The sequence below is a fragment of the Lipophrys pholis genome, assembly GCF_963383615.2.
Source record: "Lipophrys pholis genome assembly, contig: SCAFFOLD_284, whole genome shotgun sequence".
NCBI classification, from domain to species: Eukaryota; Metazoa; Chordata; class Actinopteri; order Blenniiformes; family Blenniidae; genus Lipophrys; species Lipophrys pholis.
The window spans coordinates 26720-48260 of record NW_028291935.1 but is presented as its reverse complement, the minus strand read 5'-3'; the positions used below and the strand labels follow the sequence as shown (position 1 = coordinate 48260).

General features: G+C 39.8%; 1 protein-coding gene across 1 annotated transcript in view; it reads right to left on the bottom strand.

The window, feature by feature from the left end:
- Positions 1-1784: 1784 nt before the first annotated feature.
- The window catches only part of LOC308128354 (large ribosomal subunit protein uL24-like), a gene marked incomplete at both ends in the record, with an annotated part of 37413 nt that continues 17656 nt past the window's right edge, over positions 1785-21541 (bottom strand). Inside the window, one exon of the mRNA XM_080494058.1 lies at positions 1785-2112. Coding sequence (XP_080350184.1) covers positions 1785-2112 — 328 coding nt within the window. The remainder of the gene's footprint in view (positions 2113-21541) is intronic.

The following is a 21541-nucleotide window of genomic DNA, read 5'->3' as shown; positions in this document are numbered from 1 at the left end:
CCAACCCCAACCCCACCCAACCCCAACCCCCAACCCCAACCCAACCCCAACCCCAACCCCAACCCCAACCCCAACCCCAACCCCAACCCAACCCCAACCCCAACCCCAACCCCAACCCCAACCCAACCCCAACCCCAACCCCAACCCCAACCCCAACCCCACCCCAACCCAACCCCAACCCCAACCCCCAACCCCAACCCCAACCCCAACCCCAACCCACCCAACCCCAACCCCTTATGTAGTGAGTGATCATGCAAGTAGCGATGCAGAATAGCTTTATAAAACGCTTCTACTCAACCCATCATTAGGGACACCATGATTTAACTTGAACTGGGCTGTCAACGTTAATATACAATGAATAATCTCCGTCAAGTAAGATAAGGAACTACTCATCAGCTGCCAAGCAATTATGGACAAGTCCTCTTAGATACTTTAGATAATAAATATGAAAGATAAAAGAACATGATTATAATTATTTGTACATACATCCCATATATATATGCACTCATTACTCATCTATTACAATAAGAATGAACCACTTTGCAAATAATTCATACAATGAAGTGTGAATGTTCTACTGTACTGTTTGGTAGCTATATTCCTTTATTCATCTAACAACAATAGATTATAAAATATTAATATTGCTTCCTTAACTAATTAATCATTTCAGTAGATTTGCAAAAAATGACTGTAGAAGGGCTTGGTCGGTTGCCTGTGGGGCGAATAAAGGACTCCCTATCAATCAGTTATCGATGGACGCTTTACAGGTGACTTTCTGTAGGCATTCCCACAATACCCTTCTAAAATCCTATGAATAAAAGTCCACTGACACCAGTTTGCTTTAGTAACTCATTATTGAGTTGATCATCAGCATGGGCGACTTTGTAGTTTCAATTGGTGGCTAGCAAAGTGCGAGTTATTAAAGAACGAGGCCGAATGGCCCAGACGTCACTGGGGTAACTGTAGTCTTAGCTATTGATTCTCTCAGGGCACATGTATGCGATTGTACACCACATATGTCCTGGTGAGTGCGTGAGTCTTACCAAGTTCCTTGCTAAGCCCAAAATCAGACAGTTTTGTGTTCTCCAGCTGAATTAATGAGAATATTCTCAGGCTTAAAGTCCCTATGGATTTGATGATTCTTTGTATGCAGGTAATGCAGTCCCAGTAGCAGTCTATAACCAAGAGCTAGTATAACTCTTTCTGGGATGCGCACTTTAAGTTTGCGCTGTGCGCTGATAAGGTTGCGTAAAGAATTGAGGTCCATGTATTCCAGCACCAGATTGATAGTCCCTTAATCAAAGTAAGCGCCATAAAACTGGATCAGACTGGGATGCTGTGCCTTTGAAAGTGTTTTGAGATCATTGAGAAGATTGTCCCGACTTTCCTTTTAAAAAATGCTCATCATTTTGATGGCAACAATCTACTTCTTGAATATTCTGCCACGGTAGACCTGGCTGCTGTACCCCTGTCCAATTTTCTTGCCTATTTCGATATGCTCGGGGTCGATTTCAATCTGGTTGAGTTTGGACCCAGTAGAAATACGAGTGACTCCTTTAGTAGTAACATCGATGTCAGCCCGAAGAAACTTCACCCCTTGAGGGCCACTAGTGACAAAGCCTACATTTATACGGACAGTTTGCTCATTTCATAAGCATCCTCTAACAAAGTTAGTTCTTCTTCCATTAAGTAAAGTATAATGATAGGATGGATGATGGATATCTTCAATCAGCTCCTTGGCCTTTGTCTTTGCCCTTGTGTCCTTATTTTAGCTTGAGAGTTAGCTACATGTGCTTGAGTCTGCTCTTAGCCCCTGGGTGCAGCTTTGTGACCATTAGATTCGAAGCAACGAATGGAATATTGTAGCTCTGTCCATTCGCCTTCTGTTGCTCCTGTTTCTCAATGTAGATAGCCCATTTCTTCCTATAGACGGTGGTCACCTTGCCCTTCTGGCCTTTCCTGTTTCCTCTCATCACTTTCACTTCATCCCCTTTTCGGATAGGCACAGACCTCTTGCCATACTTGGCGCGTAGGTCCTTAGCCAAAGTGGCAGACATGAGTTTATAGCGCAGGTGAGAAGGGGCGGCAAAGTGAGCTCGCCTGCTTTTGCGCCTGGAAGAGGTCACAGAGGTATTGTACTTCATTTCAACAACTAATCAACCATCACATTCACTTCTATTCCTATTCATCCAACACTGCCATGAAGCAGAATTTGAGTCCAAGGCCAGCCAGCAACACCATCAGCACTACATTCTATAGCTTATTCAAGCCACTCCGAAAGATCCCGCGCTGGGAATAGTTTCGCCTTCCTTATTTTTTTATGAAATTATAGTGCAAGTTCATGAAGTCCTGGGTGTTCTTCGTATAGTGTGATTGCTAATGTCGGGGGTATGGCTGGCCCATATTCTCATCGTACTCTCTCTTTTTGTCAGGGTTGGACAGGATGCTGTAGGCCTCCAAGACTCTCTTGAATTTTTATGGGTTCTTGTTAAGGCCTGAGTCAGGGTGATGCCTCTTAGCGAGTTAGTAGTAACTGCTTTTGATCTATTTGGAAGAGGCTTTATGGGACAGCCCTAACTCACGGTAAAAATCAGTTTTGTTTGCAATGAGGCGACATATATTCATTATTAAAACTCATTCACAGTGGTTCGCTTTCTCTGGTTTCGCTATCCCTATGAACGAGTTGGCTGGGGTGTGTTCACACGGCATGGAGAGACTCGTGTCTGAATGCGTGGTTGCAAGGGTAAGCGTTTGCTGCTGCCCGTTGTGCTAACCATCATCCTGCTGTGTATATTCTGTATATTTTCTTGAAGTATCTTGTTCTCAAGCTGCAAGATGTAGTTGTCCTATCTGAGCCTTTCATTATCAATGCGAAGCTCATTGAGTTCAGAGCAGTCCCTTTCCTTCTTCTGGAAGAGCATGAAGTGCTAGGTGATGCGATTGTTGACAGCTCGTAGAAGATTCTCAGTTTCAGCTGCTCGAACCACCAGCCTGCGCATTTCTTGGTTGTAGCGTGAGTAAATTTCATTTTCCAATTTTTTGTACAGTCCTTCAACAAACTCTTGGATAATGTTCTTGAGGTTAAGGAGAGTCGGATCCTCCTTTTCCTGTTCGTTCATGTCCCTCAGACTGCCTAGAATAAGGCCAAGCAGGCCTTCTCCTTTTGTCAATCTTCTCAAACTGGAGAACTATATAGTACTCTGGTCGCATGAAAGTGTTCTTTGAAAATACTCAGCCAGTTAGATCACAACGTCCTAACCTCGCTAGTCGAAAATGTCTGGGTATTCACGAACCAAGGCTTACACAAATCCATCAATGGTGATTGTTCCGGGCTCTCTGAAGTGCTTTTTCAGGAAATTAGATACCTCGGGATGCAGACCTGGCAGACTGTTTCGTTGTTGGCTTCTGCTGCTGGAATGAGATCGTTCAGTGAAGAAATGATTTGAATCAGAGGAATGAAAGCTACTGACGACCTTGCTTATAGCTACATCCAATGAATTCTGCAGCGGGTTGTAATGTCCAGATTACTTAAGTTTGTGCTTGAACTGCATCCGTTAATGAATATCAAATTAGAAATGTCAATGTTCCTTGTTTATTGTGCATGTCTAATTCTAACTATTTGCGGCGAATAGCCATCCTCTCGAACATGCGAAGCATCTCTCCACTACTCTTACGTTTTTTTTCATCTACCTGTAACATCATCCTGAGCTTGTCCAACAACTCGAAAGAGTAGTCGCCGTTCAATCTGGACATCTCTTGATCGATCTTTGCCTGATTAATCTCAAGGTGGGTGTACAGTTATCGATGTGAGTTCAATGACAGCATCTAGTATAGAACCAGTCCCAGAGAGAATATGTCACTTTTCTGTCGGTCATCTTGGGCATTGTCCAGCTTTTCCTGTAGTGAATGCAGCTGGGCTGGTGAGAGGTATGAAGGCTGCTTGGTTTTTACTGTCAGATTCTAGGAATATGCAGTTTATCCAGATAGCAAGGTGCTATCCAAGATTTTAAGTTTTTTATTGTTAACTTAGAGGATGTTACAAGGCTGGATATTTTAATGGGCGAGTCCATTGGCGTGAAGACAAGCCAACGCTTTCAGAGTTTGATGCGCTACTCTCTCCACCTCATCAGGAGGGAAAGAAAGTCTTGAGACTTGGTTGGTCCGAATATGTTTTTCAAGGCTTTTTAAATAAAATTCAGAATAAAACACCAGCTACTTGGTGTTTCCACATACCCCTGCTTCTTGCTACTAGTAGCCGACCTTGCAAAGCTATTATTGTGCAATATTGGTTCGCAAGTGGAGAGATTCAGATAGATCCTCTTCTAAGCTTTTAGCTCGAGTTACTTTGATAACTGGGTGGGTACTGCTTGGAGAAGTGAGTAAGTCGTAGTGTAAGAGAGAAGGGGTGGTTAGGCCTTTTTAAGTGACAGAATAATCCTGGTTTGAAGCAAGCAGGCCTTGTAAAGTGGAATGATCCTTTCCCATATAAATTTAAAGACTGATCTAAGCTTCCGCCAATCAAATGTTTATATTCCCCTTCAAATTCACTTAGATCGAAACTCCCTACCAAGGGCTGTTCCGGCTTAGTGCTCCAAAGCCTCTTCCTTTTGATGAACGACACCTTTGCAAGCGACTGTAGGTGCTCATTGATGGACTCATTGCCGACCCCGGCTCTATTGTCGCCCGCCCTAATTTCGAGTTCCTTTATTGCTTGTCCCGAGACAGTACTGCACATGAGCAGCCAAGGATATTCGTGAAGGCTTTGGAGGTGTTTTCAACTGGATTGTAGCTTTTGAGAAGAGAATTAAGCAGGATTGAATCTTGGACCAAAGAGATTGAATTCTGGGTGAAAGCACTTCTTTTCTTATCCTTTCAATGCATGGCTGCTGTGCAGGTTCGTAAGAAAGAAAGGAAGGATTTGATTGATAAGGTTATATCTAAGAAGCGTAGAGAGGAGCCTTAGGGCATAGTGCAATTGAATGCTGAGATGGCAAGAGTATTCAATAACATTCGAGAGGTAATGGGAATCACGCTTAAGATGATCGACCGTATGGCTTAGGATGGCTAGCTCTACAAATATTTCATGGATTGTGCTTTACGAGTGCTTTAACATCCTAAAGCATATGTAGCTTGTAAGGAAGCGGTACTGTTCGTGCTTAAAGAGTCCCTGCCTATGGGCTAAAACTTTGCAGAGATGGCTTGCATCAAGATCGTGAACATCATCTTCTAGTAGGAGGAGGATTGTCTGGATTCAATGTCCAACTTGCTGATCAATGCCGTAAAAGATGGATCATCCAATGCTGAACAAATAACTAAAGATACTTTAGCCCTGTTGATATACTAGCTGCCCCTGAGAGGTAACTTGACAGCTTAATCAAACACACTCAAGAACAGCAGGGAGCTAATAGTGAAGCTATGTGATTGCATCCCCAAAACAATAAACAGCATGCTCGCTAGCTTCATTCGCTTCTTCGACTCATAATCACACTTCCTACGCAACACCGTGGCAGACATCATCGTGGCCATGATCCAAAAGATGTTTGGCAAGAATCAAAATCTGTAAGACTAAGCCCGTAAGAATAAAGAGCGGTACACAGTGTTGCTGTTGGATAGAGTATATGATAAGAACGCATTGTGTAGAGCACACTTATTAGGCCTTTTGGATGACCTGTGTAGGAGCAATCTGATACTTCCTGATTTACTGCCTGAATTGCTGAGAGTGTCCTCTGATCGGGTTAGAGATACCTCTTCAAAGGTTAGAAAGAGAGCAATGGAGATGTTGGTCTCAGTGCTCAAAATGTACCTGTTGGTCTTTGGCTAGGGAAACAGTCGATTTAAAACCAAACAATTTGTGACCAATGACAAACAAGTGATCCTTGCCTAGGTTGATGAACTCAAACGGCAGTTGCTTGAGATTGAAGATGGAATGGCAAAGACTGAGGATACTGAACTGTTTTAAGAGCTGGAGAGGCAGGCATCCAAACTTAAAGCAAGGATAAAATAGAAAGGGCTTATTCTAGAGCGTACAGAGCTCTATCTTGACATGTTACAGACAGTGTCAGATCTAGTAGGCACACTGTGCACATTACTAGGCTCAAAGGTATAAAGCGACATGCTTGAAGCACTAAAATCACTGTAGTTTCTATTTTTAAGTGGAATTGAGGAATCCTATGCAGGACTGAAGAAGGGGCTGATGCTGATTTTCAGTATGGACAAGAAAGTTAAAAATACTGTTATCTCATGCTTCCATGGGCTGTTTGTTAAGGACAGGGAGATGTTTGAAATTGCCAAGTAAGTGTTCAAGCTCATTTCAGAGGCCAACCTTGAAGAAGAACTATGCTTGCAGGAGTGGTTAGAATGCATTGGTTCAGGTTCTGACCCTGATCATAACTTGCCACCTGCATTCTACAGAGTTTGTTGGCACCAATTTTCATAGGGACTAGAATAACCGACTATCCAAACTCACTCAGCTCTCAAGGTTTTACGAATCATATGTAAGGTGAGACCTTAAGTAGTCGATCGTAACATGTTGGAGAACATGCTAGGGCTGCTAAAAAAATATTTAGAAGTGAAACCTGATTTTGTGCTGGTAAAGGAAATCGGCTTGATTTTGGCACAAAAGCATCGTTCTGAAGATACGGCTGGACTGGTGAGACCCTTTGTTATGGGTCTGATGTACCTTCTCACTCAACGAATAGAAGAGCCTGACAGTCACTGGCACATGGCTGCCGAACAGGTAGTCAACACAATCTTTGAGGTTAGCAAATTTCCATAGAAATTTGGGCAAACACTGATCAACAACGCAAGTGCCCGATTGATGGCTTTGCAGAAAACAGGTTCTATTTCATAATCTCCTCTTGCCAGGTGCATCTTTTTGGTGGGGCATGTGGCCCTGCGGATGGCTGGTGAAATTGAACGGCTTGAAAACAAGGTTGGTGAATAAAAGCAAGAAAAGCAGATCGAAAACTAAATGGAGCAGGTGATGGGTGGAATATAGGCACAGTGCTAGAAGAAGATTGAGTACTTGCATAGGATACAAGAAGGACTTATTAAAGAAGGGATATTTAGAAAGTGGTTGCCTCTCATCAGACATATTGCACTATAGGTGGCTTAGAACTCTAAAGGAACTAGTTCTGAACTAGAACGGGCTACAATGCTAACTATGACCAAGTTGATGTGCATTAGCCAGGAGTACTGTAGCGAAATGATGGAACTTTTGTTTAAAGTGCTTAGCAACCGAGCCGTTGACTCCTGCATTAAAAACAACATCGTCGTTTCTCTAGGAGACATGCTGCATAGATTCCCTAATGAGGTCTAGCCTTACAACCGACAACTCTATAAAAGCCTTTTAGATGGCTGCCCTAAGGTGAGAAGATGCACGCTGATGGTGATCACGCATCTATTCCTAAACGACATGATAAAGCTACGTAGCTAGTTTATCAACGTTGCCCTACTATTTGAAGATGTGGATCTTGACATACGTACCCTCGCAGCTACATTTTTCAGATAAGTGAATAAAAAGGACCCGAAATACCTGGTTAATTCTCTGCCTTAGGCTTTGGTCAGGCTGTCTGATCTGAGTGGCTCTCAGGGCCTGCCTATTCGCTAGGAAACCTTTTCCATCTTTGCAAAAAATGTTCTTGATAACCTTGATAAAGAGCGTTCTACTGATATTCTGGTATAAAAATTGGTTATTAAGCTGGCGGAAAAATAGTTGTCACCTCTCTAGCTACGCAATACAGCTCTAAGCGTACTGCTGATAGGCAAGGTGATCAGCTAGCGAGGATTGCGTACTCTGACCTACTAGTTCGATAGTTATAGGAGTGCGTTGTTCGATTAACCCATTTTCAATCACTTCAAAAACTTGGTTTCAGAGTTAAAAAAACGCAAGAAAAACGACAAGGCATCTTTTAAAGGACTGATCGAAGAGTTCGAGAAAAAAGTATTGGCATATGCAGATGATACTGCATTCACTAGGCCTCGTGATCCCAAGAGGAAGCAGATGTCGAGGGATAAGGTGAAGGATCGGACGAAGGGAAGCAAGAAGGGAAATAAAAAGGGAAGTAAAAAAGGACGTAAGAAAAAGGGGGATTCATAGTAGGATGGAAGCTGTTAACAAAGCCAGCGATCACAAAGCAGGGATTAAAGCAGAAGTCAAGAACGATCCCAGCCCTAAAATCGAAGACATCTAAGAGCTAGACGTGGGAGACAGCTTTACATAGAAGAGGAGAGCGATTGAAATATTTACAAAAATATAGATGAATGTTGAGATGGCTCATCGCTTGGAAGGAGAGTGTGAACCTGTAACTGTGAGCCTGTTAAGTGTTGTTGTAGTTCCTCTCGTTTGCGTATTTTTTATTTATGTTTTTTTTCGTACTTTATTATTTGTTGAGCCGCATGCTAAAAGACGTTGACCTCAGGAAGCCCCATTTTGCAAATGGAGCGAAGGTAATACTAATAAGCATCGAGTATGCCTGAAGTCTAAAGCACTTTGATCTTATTTTCAGCATCAACCCGTTCCTTCTCAATTTTCGCCTACTCTTCCCTTCTCCTTTCCTCCTACTAATTGATCTTGTTGATCTTCCTGTCCTTATCCTTGTCCTTTTCCTTTTCCTTGTTGTCTTTACTTTTTCTCTTGCTCATAACTTATCAATAATAATTATTCAAATGGAAAGGGGGGCAATTCTCTAGTCATAGTAGATCCGGCCTCTTTATATTGGAGGGATTGGTAATGTGGTAAGTGAAGTGATCAAACCAGTGTCTAAGCCTACTTATTTGCCTTTGAGAATAAAATAATAGGGTAAGGAATAGGGTAAGGAGTATCGCAGGATAGAGTTCTTGAAAGATGTGCCGAAAAAAATGTTGGCCACTTTTGGAAAACAGCCTTTGATAAGGGATTAATACATGTCACTTTATCATCAGCCAAGAAGAACCTTCTTCAAGGGAAATTCATAAGAAAGTCAGACCCAAGACCATCCCATAACAGTTAGCTGAAGAATAAATTGTAAATAAACAGCGCTTGTAAAAGGTCAGAGCTGATGCCAAGGATGCCAGTCAGGAGAAGAAGAAGAAGGAGGCCAAGCGGATAAAATTACTGAGATAGTTAGAGCGTGATCTAGCAAAGGTAAGCGCGCAAAGCTAAGGGTTAAAAAATCAACTGGACAAGTCTAAATATTAATGAAAGTGTTTATCATTATTCATCTTTCTGCTCTTCTTCAAGTCTCTTGCGTTCCTCTTACTATTCTTTTTCTATTTCCTCAAGCTTCTCTGTGAAAATATCGTAGGGAACTAAATTATCTGGCATGTCTTATCTGCTCTAGCGGCCTCGGCCACCTATAAACCTATGCTTGTAAAAAGCACGGTTGCGCTGTGAGATCCCTTTGAGGTTGTTGGGCAATCTAGTTATGTCGGTGGTCTAGTATGAGGAATTAGGGTCGCCTTGCAGGTACATAGTTCTCCGGCCAAACCTCTGTGAGAAAAAAGCTTTGTGTAATTAAAGGGGCATATTCTCAAGAAGAACAGGTTCAGGGTCTGTGCGGTCCTTCCAGATATTAACAATGTCATTAGAGAGCATCTGCATTTACACATCTTTCTTCTTCTTAGCAGCGAAACCTCTCAGAGTCAACAAGCGAAGTCTAGTCAACAACATATAAAATATCAAAGGAATTTTTTGTTCAGTTAGCGGATTATCTTGTTCTTTTCAAAGGGGTTGGGGTTGGGGTTGGGGGTTGGGGGGGGGGTTGGGGTTGGGGTTGGGGTTGGGGTTGGGGTTGGGGTTGGGGTTGGGGTCTAAATTTGGATGGGTCTTCAAGGGGATCATAGCCGATTCCCAAATGCTTGCGAAGTTCCCCTTCAATAAAGAAAAAATAAACGTTGTATTCGAAATCCTTTTATAAACCAAAACAGAAGTAGCACATCTTGGATATTAGGAATACATTCTGTTGGTTGAGTAGGCGGATCATATTGCCATATATTTTTTACTACAGGAATTGGTAATATCCTCGCAGATTGCTGCTTTTGTAGGATAGGAAAAGCAATTATACTCCAAAAATCTGCCGGATATCCACAGACACTTCGATGCGAAGTGCACTTTCCATCACTTGCAATAATTTGCGCTCGATCAGATGTCCTACCCTGCTGCGTAATGATGCGATCTTGGCAACCTTTATAAAAGTCAATGTTTTTTTCGAGTTCTTGAAAATCTTTTTCATTATTTCCTTGAAGATAGACTAACTCTCCCACACGAATGAGAATCTTTGAGGTGTGAGACTAGTTCCTACTAGCCTTCTTCCTTCAATGCTTTGATCACTTCATCTTAGCAAACTTCGTTTTCTTGCTATGATTTTTTCCCTTATTTGTCCCTTATATCTTCAATTGAAGGTGCTCCCTAATTCGAGAACACTCTGGAAGTGTTCTGTATGAAGGTGCCTTGAGAAGCCTCCTCACGAGAATTTTAAATTTTCTCCTTAAAAGTTTTAATCCTCCCCCGGATTTCTTATATTTTCCTAAATAATTCTTGATCCTGCTATATTTCAGGGTCAGAGATTTCAATTTCCTTCTTGAATATTTCCTTCTCCTCCTTGAAAGACACTCTACTCTTCTTTTTCGGTAGCTTGTCAGTCTTCTTCTACTTTTCCTCTCTCTGCTTAGTCTACTCATTCAAAGAAATAAGTTGTTTATTTTTATATTCTTACTTTTTTGATAAGTCCTTTTCAATGTCACCTCTGATTCTGTCATACAATTCATCGAAGTGGCTTTGGCTAGTCAAGTCTCTATGGTTGATGGGGGTGTCTGGGCTTTATATTTCATGAGAAAGAGTAAATTTTGGACGTGAGTTGGTATGGATGGATCGTCTTCGGTTAATGTCGGCCATTGTAGCTTAGGCCTGTTGTTCAAGCTGCTTGGTAATATCCACGAATTAAAAAGACTATCTCTCAGCTAGACTCTACCTTTCTTCAATTTCTATGTAACCTTTATATCCATTATTGCGCATGAGCTGGCTATAGTATTTGTTTAGCAATTCAGATATCTTCCTCTGTGCAGTCTTGCTTTCATAGACGCAGAGACGGGCTACTAACAAATTCACATCCACTTTGAACATTTCATCTGTGATGGAACTGACCCTGGTGCGAAAAGAACTCCAGGTAGGATGGAATTCAGGACGATAGTACTACAATCCACGTACATAGAGGGCAGTGGTCATGTATCGGAGGAGGATGTGTCTCTTGATGAAAGAGCGTTCTAATAAGTCAGTGAAAATAGTGTCCAGCCTGATAATATCAAAAACGAGTATTTTGCCTATGAGGTAGAACGCCACGATTGAAGGGTAGTAATACAGCATTTTGAAAAGTGCTGAAAAGTATGAGTAATCATCACCATGCATCTCATGGTCAATGATTGATATCAACTCGCTGATGATTTCTGTCTAGGTTCTAAAATCCTCGAAAATGTCACCCCCATACTAGGAGTAAAGCATTTTCATTCCCCTAGGTTCTGTCTTGTTAAAAACTTCAATCATCTCTGATATGAATTGGTTCCCGTTTACATGGGTGACCTCAAGGTACCCTCTAACTAATTTTATGAATTACTCATTTCTAAATCCTAGAATACCTTTGTGCAGGAAGAATTCTTTACACCTTTAATCCAGGATGTACCGTTCTCTTGTATATCTTCCACTTTCAATCACAGCACATAGTACGCTGAACTTGAGTTATTACACTATTGCGTCTGAAGTACTTGGAAAATCTTATATCACTTAAAGCACTTTGTGGAACTCGTGTGACTCTAAAATCGGTAGCCTAACTCAATACGGTATTAAACGTAGTCTAGGTCCTAGGTTAGTTGGGGCCTACCTGATTTGAACTATTTGTAGTAACGGTATAGACTTCGAGAGTAATCCTTAGAGTTTGAGGTATCAATGGCTTTGAGCATAAAGGAAATACAGGGTTTTTCACATTCTGCATTGACGTCGAGTCCAAGAGGTCTAAAGATCAAGCTTAGTTAAATAAAAGCTTTTTCACTGACAAGTTTCTCTTAATTCTTGATGTAGCGCAAACACTGTCTAAAGAAGTTCTCTTTTTCAGGAAGGGCTTTGTGATTTATTTCCTTGTGAATGACATGAATAGCTAACTTTTCAAGATCCTATTCGTAGTTTTGTAAGGAGAGAGAGTAGATGATTGGAAGAGTGGTCATCTTGTCTATCATTTTGAACATCTCATGCTCGATGAGGGTCTAAATTAGCCTGAAGTAGATTGTGCGAGTATCCTGGGTGAGTGCCAGATCGACTGTTATTTTAAACAAAATGCCTACATAATTGAGAGGGTCACTGCAGTCAACTTGCTTGTCCCCTACATCAATAAAAATCTGTTCCTCTTCCTTGCTGATAAAGCCTTAATAGCATGCCTTCAAAAACTAATCCTATTTTTGATCCTAGTTAAATTTATAGAGATAGTAGTAAGGGAGGTTTGGCACGAACATTTAGAAGAATTTGTGATATTTGTAGGATGCGATCAACTGCCAGCATTTAAGAGCGTTCACCTCGTTCATATATACTCCTGCTTTGAGCTACTTAAATTCATGCACGAATAAGAGCTAACCTAGTTTCAGTTTTAGGAATAGGCTTTCTATTACTATTGAGAGGATGTCTTGATGATCGTTTCCGAAAGTGCGTCCTTATTGGCGAAAGAGCCTTGCTAAAATAGTCAATTGTTAGATCTGACACAGTTTCGATTTACAATATTCCTAAAACACTGCCAAAAAGAGTGGCTGCTGGTTATTATGCTAGAAAATGCTGCGAAGTCCATCAAAGAAAAGCCCCTATATACCCAATTTGAAGAACCTGTCAAAAAATTATGGCCAATTAAGGGTGATAAAATCTTGGATACAAGGCTATTTTTAGTGAGTGTTAATTAACTTTTAAAAGGCTTAATCCTTAAGCTGTACCGAGAGGAAGTATTCAGGAGGTATTATTCCCCAAAGACTTATCTTATTGATACAGAAGTTTATGTTCAACCGGTCATAGTACTCGTAAATGTAAGCAAATAAAATGTTATATACTTCTTTTTCCTTTAGCCTGCAAAACTCAATGTTTAATTATTATTCACTGAGACTCAATAGACAATGCTTCTTAAACTGTAAGCGAACAAACCATTCACTTGCCTGTACCTCTCTCACCTCATGCCTTATTCGATTGCACAAGGCTTCATCCATCTCTTCGTAGACGATGAATTTGTTAAGTAGGTGTTAGACAGTAAGAGGAGTCTATAAATCATTTTGAGATTGAAACTAATGCCACAATTGGCAGCCTTGTGGGCCTATCTACATCCTGAAGTACGTCACCACCTGGCAGAAGGAAACGGCACTGATCTAAAAAGGTAATGAGTTATGCAGGGGATTGGTTAGCCAGCAGAAAACTAAAAATTTCCTGGAAATTAGTAACGACCAAATACTTAAAAATATTAAGGAAGAAAACAAGTCTTTGATGAAACCCTTTGCAACAGAGTAGTTTGATTTCTTCCTTGAGGGAGACAGACCTTAGTTTCTTTATTTCAATGAAATCCACCAGTTTATAAGCCTAAAATTAATTTTTGTACCGTAGTTTGTTAGAAAACATGATCGATTTAAGCACTCTTTTGACATTCTTGCTACAAGGCTACTCCCTCAGATTAGTCGTAACAATAAAAAGCTGTCTCTCCTCAATTTTTATTAAATCTTTGAAAGAATGCTCTTTTTGCTTAAGCTTGGTAGCTAACTGCGATTTATAAACTGAAAGTCTTTTATGTTCAACAAATGGTTTAGGATATCATTAAAACCTTGTTGACTCGCCTCCCAGAGAGATTTTAGATAGTCTAGCTAGCAAATACCAAATCTTTGTGTGAATTCTTACACTTCTCTAACTGATTCACTCCCAGTCTTTAGCAAATGGCGCAGTCGAATTAATGGTTCAATCTCAGCAATACCAAACACTGAAAATTTGATCTAGCCTACAGGCGCTTCCTTCTCTTTTTCATCTCTCTCGAAATAGATCTTGCCGATTTGAAATGGTGCAAAAGGCTACTTGATTGCATCCTGATTAATAAAGAAAAGTATCTGGACGTTGACTCCATTGTAGTTGAGGTAGATGGCCTCATGCAAAATTTTATGAGATTAACCAGATTTGAAAGAGTCAGAGAGCTTGACTTTGAGTTGGTCATCTAGAAATTAATGATCGTAAAAATATAATTTCTGTCCGTAGTGGTAGATGATCCTGCGATGATCCACTAAGATCATTTGGCCTAGTTCTTAGACAATCATTTGGTCTTTTGAGCAGATGGCATCTACCACTATAAACCGGTTGAATAGTTTTCTTTATCGCGATTATCTCTTCAAACAGGTAAAGCAGGATCACATTATTGTCAGTTAGGAAAATCTTTGATTTATCAAAAAATACCGTTACCTATCACCTTGTCGATCCTCTGCACCCTTGACTCACATTTCCCTTATTTTTCTCTCTTTATCTAGCAGATGTATAACACGTTAGTGTCAAACATCAACCCAAAGTCTTTTGTCTTTTGTTAGGAACACAAGCAGATTACATAGAATTATTGGTAACCCTTAGTAGCCAATAAATCAAGTGCAGATGCTTTTGCTGGTAATTTCAAGCTGCAAAGAGATGATCTTTCAAAGCGTTTCTAACTAATGTTGAATTGTAACAGTTCCGTTTTAGTTACTACCATTATTTGACTGGCAGAGGAATTTATCAGTCCTGCGAGAATTCATCTTCAACGGGGATCGAAAATTCAGATTCAACAATTACGTAACGAGTTCCCCTTCGTTTAAACTTGTACAACCAAAGGACATTGCTGAGTCCAATGACAATCGTTGAATTACCACACAGTACAAATACAATATTGTCCTAATAGCTCATGCGAGTGATTTATTCAAACTTGTACTTATAAAGATCTTTAGCTTCGATCATGAACTGGTAGAAGTAGATGGTATTATCGGCATGGATGCTTGTACGTCTCTTCAGACAGTTTTTTAACGATTGGAAAAGGACGAAGCTTACACTCCTCCTTTGACACCTTACTGCCCGACCAATTTGAAAATAACCAAGAGGAGTCAGACCTCTCGGCAGTTCTGGGCTGTAACCTCATAACAAAATCCTAATTGTTCGTTTGAGTAGAGAGTACTTGTTAGGCTATTTGGTATGTACTTCCATCAATAAAAGATAATAATTTATGAAGATATGATTAATTGATGATCGATCAATATTGGCAAGCACAGATCCCGTCCTTCTTTTATTTAGGTGGTTTCCAAAACATCATCTCTTACCTTCAGCCAGCTTGAAGAGAGACTTGCATTAAGCGATAGTGGTTTTTGTGGGGTTTTTTGTTCGGAACGCAGAATTTAGGGGGATTCAGAGAGAGTTTACTTGAAGGTACCAAAGGGATACTCATTCCTTAAGGAAGATAGGTTTTTTCCTATATCTGACCCCCTCTGGATTCACGAAGGGCCCTGCTAGTATGAAACAGCAGGCTTTATGTTGACTTCTTAGTCGATAATGACCCATCCGGCTGAGCCTTTCAGGGACTCCAAGTTGTGCTTGCCTCTTATCCATAGAGCGTGCATGCTGTTTCTGGTGAGAAATATACAATTTTTGATATGAGTTCAGGACTGAGCAATTTGGACATGGCAGGCGATCTGAAAATGCTACTATTGTTCATGGATTCTCCATGAAGGGGGTGTACAATTGGTGAGTGGATAGCAGACATTATTGAGATACAATTTAGTTTTATTGATGAATTTTTCATTTTTTATTTTTGCGTGATTTAGTTTTTATTGGGAGTGAAACTTATATTCCTAGCCCCTTTAAATGCTCCATTCTTCGTTGCTGATTTCTCAAAGAAAATTTACACATTTTGCTTAATAAATCTTTGTGATTACGTTGATCCTTTCGTGCCTGTTCTACAGATAAATCCTCTTGTGCTTTGACTTCGATCAGCTTCTTTATCAATTTGAGATTGCTTATATCTCTCTCATATTCCTGAGTACAAGTTTTGGCTCGTGATCTGCTAGCTAGTCGTTTTTTCATTGGTATTGGTTTGAATTCATCTCGAATGGGACGTTCCATCTGGCGTTCGATGCTTTTATTGAGCATTTTATTCTAATGCTCTATCTGATGATAATGATGGCTGATTTGTCGACGATGTGAAATAAGATGATTGAACTGCAACCTGTCATGCCCCTACTCCCAGTCCGTCCTAAGATAAGATGTGCTAATTTTGTGTAGACGTGTTAAATGAGCCTTCTGCTTGCGTTCGTATTACAGAATTTGTTTGATTGTGTAATGCAGGGGCAATTACATGTAAATAATTGATTTAAAGTTGCCACATTTTAGAATGGTGCACAAATAAAATAATAAAGTGTTTTCAAAATATCATCCTTGATGTCATCTTATTACTTTGGCATCCTATTTATATGTAACATTGTTTCATTATATCATCCATTGGACAAACCTGCCAGGCAGCTATCCTCCAACTACTTATGCCATCTTGCTGACTCACTAATGTCTAATCTTCTGGAATCTCCATACAAGGAAAATAGTCAAAAAATATCCACTCTAAAAAGCAGGTGAACATCCATATGCCATATACAGTGTCAATAAAAAAGAATAAACTCCTTTTGCATTTCCGATCTGGACTGATCTAGCTAGTTGCTCTAGATGGATAGCACGAAATAATTATCCTGGACAGTATGATATTTGATCAACTGGCCCCTTTCTTCAAGCTGAAAGTTTAGCATGAGATATTATCACTGTGTTCTGAGTAAGGTAAATACTGCTCCTATCACATATCAGACAAGTTCACTTTGAAAGAAAAAGCATTGATATGCTCCAATGTGATAATAATCAATTATTATCATGACACACTAGCTGCTGGAACTGCTGACGGTCTTCTGTTTTTATATGACTAGTTTTAGTAGAAGTTGAAACTATAGCTTTCAAAAGAAGTGTAATAGTTTTACATTTACGACTTGTTGATATCTAAGTATGAAGGAGGAGGTTTGAGAGTCACTCTGGCATTGAGATAACAAAAGGCAGTTAGTTTTATCATTAATTCATAGTTTTAAGTTGTATCAAGTACGCAGCATAACTTGATTGCTATGTTAATTGTACCCTCTGCTAAATACTTGTTCTGCATTGATAAGAACAGCACTTTTCTAATATACTCCATACACAAGAAAAAAATAATCCAGAGACTGGCAGTAGGATCCAGCAAACGTACTAGCATTCTCTAGATTAGAAGATGAGCAGTTCTTAATCATTCGAGATGAATAATTGTTAGAAATAGATATCAAAAAGCTTAAACAATGATGCGTTATAAAAGATTATCATTTTATCTTTGGCATGGAAACCTTATAATTGCTAATTACCTTGCTTGATTGATTGATCCTATGGTGTTGTTTGTTTATCCCTGCTCCGGATTGCTTTAGATAAGGGAGTTCGGTATTAATGGCATCAATCGGAAGTTATAAGAAGACTCTTCGGATAATAAACCCTTCTTTTCGAGCAGAATTTAACTTTTTTTTTCTTTTTTGGCCTGGAAGAAGGGACTGAAGATCTGCGACTAAAAGGAGAATAGGGAGGGATGCCTATTTTAGGGGATAAGTAATATCCTTCTAGGCTTTCATCAAAACCGTAAACTATATTTGATGCCATTATTGTAAACCACTTCAATAGCTACTTTTTAAAATATACCTACTTGTTAGCATCTGCATAAGATGATTCAAACTTCAAAGAGCGTATAATAAAATAATAACACTATTTTTAGACGTTTGTTATAGATGGAATAGGCAATCGTCATATAAAAAGTATTGCCTTAATCAGAAAAAGGATCAAGATCAGGATCTGGAGCATCTCATTCTACTCGCTTAAAGATTAAAAGGAACTACACTTGGCATCCGGCATGAAATACAGCACCAAAACATACGCCTCTAATAACTTGATGCCAACATCGACTCTGCATAGAAGAAATGGTTTGGTGCAAGGTAAGCTAGCAGAATTGCTGGATTCAAAAGACCCTTCAAAAGTATGCACGATAATGATATTGGCAGTTTTAGCAGTCCCCCTAATTTTGATGGTGATTTACATTTGAATTGTAAGTGATCATTCACTTAATGAACTACTAATAAAATTTAAAAGCATTATATTCTATTGTTCATCTATATCATCACTAACAAATGCTTTTTCTTTTATAATTAGTGGTGGTTTATATAGTTGATGGATGGAGGAGAATCGGGGATCAGGAATAGAACTATCTTTTGCTTGATGGAAGCACCTGGCTGGCTGTCATCCTGCTCCGGGTCTTCTCTAGTCGAAATCGATTCACGTCCTCTTGGATGCTTTGCTTGTACCGCAAATACAATTATTCTTCCCGTCGTTGTTTTGTCATAGCTTATTTTATCCGGTGTTTGTCATTTATCAATTCCTGTACACGATGTGTCTGCCTTAATGAATCAGATCTTCTGATCTGCTCAAGATTGTATTTACCTACCTCCTTCATTCTGTTCCTCCTTTACATTTCAAACCTTGAAAGCACCCGTTACTGATTGTCATTAAAGGCCTTTTCGAGAGCTCTCTGTCTATCCTGATCCAGCCGCTCTTGTCTGGCCTTTTCAGAGTGAAGTTAGAGAGAGTCCTTGTAGATAGTGGGTGGGAATCGGCACTGATACTCAGGCGATTTGAGCACAATCTTCCCGAAATGTTTCAACAGATCTATGCTGGACTTGTCATTCATGTTCTGCATGTTGTAAAAATAATGCAATAAATAATGTTTTTTTCTGAACATCATGATAATTAAAATAAGCTGCCACTGTGACATCCAGCTATGAACTTTCTGTCCATGCTAGCTAGAGCACTCAACCACTCCTGATTCCAGATTCAGTTTTTTTAGTGGTTAATTTCTCATCAGGTCAAACCAGCAGACTTCACCGCTTTCAGATCCCACTACAAATCCTGATCCATCTTTTTGTCTTTTTATGTCAATCGTGAATTCTTCACATTCGTGGCCTTCAAAAATGCGTTTGACATCTCCTGAAAGTCGATCAAGCAGTAATATTTTGCTGTTGGGACATTGATAACAGTACTTATTTTCTTTACAGTAAATCTTCAAAACGAAGCACAGGAGCTTCCATCTAATCAATTGACGCTCCTCCTTTCCTTAGATCATATTGCCTAAAGTTGTGGTCTACTGAGCAAGCAGATAGTACCAGACCATTGCATTCAGAAATTCCTATCTGCGAGACACTATCCTTTCCGGCTTTTATGGTTTCGGCCAAAGTAAACTTCGGGTTCCTAAAATCCCATGCTCTAATAGAGCAATCGTAACTCGCACTAAAAATAGTCTTGTGATGCAGAGACAAACTGTTGACTCTCCCTTCATGCTACTTAGACTTGCTTATCATCTTGCTCGTCTCAATATCCCAATAGAACACGCAGCGGTCGGAGCCTCCTGTAAAAAAAGGTATTGAGATCGCGACTGATCTGTATCGCTGACACCTCATAATTGTGGACTTTGTAAGTCTGGATGAGCAGACCAGTATCTGGCTTGAACAGAAGGCAAGTGCGATCTTCAGATCCACTTATTGCATACCTACCACATCGAGTAGTTTAAATACAATAAACTGGTCCCCGATGCTGAAAAGAATATTTTTTCATTTATGAGAAAGAGTATCGGTGACCTGAAAAGGCCAACAGACCTGTATTACCGGAATAGGATCCTGGTCAATATTCGCAGTGAAATCCAACTCTTACCCATTTAGAGGAAGAAGGAACTGCTCCAGCATTACAAAAACCACTACATTTACGAGGCTCGGAAGCACAAGATCGAACTCACTGATAATTTTTTTAGTGATATCGAGGATGGTCTTATTCAAGGAGATTCTGTGCTACATCAACTTGTGGTAAGTAGTCTTTGTATTAAACGAAAAGTTTTGATAGAGCACTTATTTAATCTAAAGCGTTCTTTAATATACAACTTCCCTTCCTGGCAGGTGATCAATGAATAAGACAAAATACGAAAAACTCATCGTCATTGAGATCAACCGACCTCGGATCGTTCATCTCAGAACAAGCACTTCTTAAAACTGGAACCATAATCGCATGCGCAGCATCACTTCTAGAAAGCATGGACCTTCAAATGACCTTAAGGATGTGATAGCCAATGCTGACAAGGTGGCTCGAATATATGAGCAGGAGATGAAGGAGGTAGGCAGCAAGACGAAGTTTGTATACAAGAAGGATTTCAAGGAATTAATCTTGACCAACAGTCTGGCTAGAGCAATAGCAAAAAATCTGTCAACCTTCGTAGCGAATCCAAAAATAGCTTACTAATAAATTTCTGCTGTTTTAAAAATGAGACAGGTACATCAGATGTATTTTTGACTGGCAATTAAAGCAAATGTTTATAAACATTACTCAATAATAATGCAATAGCCATCTACACATGCTACCACCTCCACCACTGTTTTGAAGGACATTGCCATCTACTAGGCACTTTTTCCCCAATTAACCAACCATTCATCTCGAAATAACAGAGAACTACAGATTTTGTGATACACTCTGTAGTTCCAAGGTGAAGTCGAACAAGATAGTAAGGTACTTATTTGCTTGTTAACGAATGTAAGTGTAAACTACACCTGATACTATAACGACCTTCAATCAAGCTGCCTGACAGTCATATGGATTTCCTGACAACCCCTTATGACTCATTAATGAATTAATGTTGATGATTTAATAGAAGCTTCATGATATCGTAAAATGATTGGTGGTACCAAGCCTCCCATTTTGAATCCTTAGTTGGAATATCATAAAATCCTGCATATCTTCCAGAGATTCAGACCTTGAATGCATGGCCCATTGAAGCCCCCGTATACTATACAGAGCAAAACTTGGACTGAGCAAGTTTCCGATCATCCTTATGTTAGCATACTTGATTGAGTGTCTCATTGCTTTAGGAATTTCTCTTCCCAACTTACTTTTCTTCATGTACCTCTTAATAGTCACTAGAAAATGTTTTTAGATATTACTTCGAGTGACTGGGCGTTTACGCAGTGGCAAGGAGGGTTCAATAGTCTTAGGGGCCATTTTTTCCTTTTGTGCTGGTTCATCAGAAGGTATAGATTCATGTTAGCTCATGGCATTGTCTTTTGACATTTGAGATTGGACATCAACATTATTATCATCAGAAGAACCTGTGGACCTTGTTTCCATTTAAGCAGACTTATCCTAATGAATAAGTTCTTCGTCGAAAAGAGAACGATCTTCTTGGGGGGCGAATAGCTCATACACTTACATTTTATTATAATTATCACTAAATGCTTCATTTGATCTTGATTTTTCATTTTAATATTAAATTAAAATCATATTGATAGACTTTTGTCTAGCACTTGGTTTTGGATGCGCAGCTGTACCACAAAGTACTTGAGTAGATATCTACTTGGCTCTGCTTGATATCTAAGGGATTTTCGCAAGGCGCAAATCAATCGCCTACCAAACTTCGGA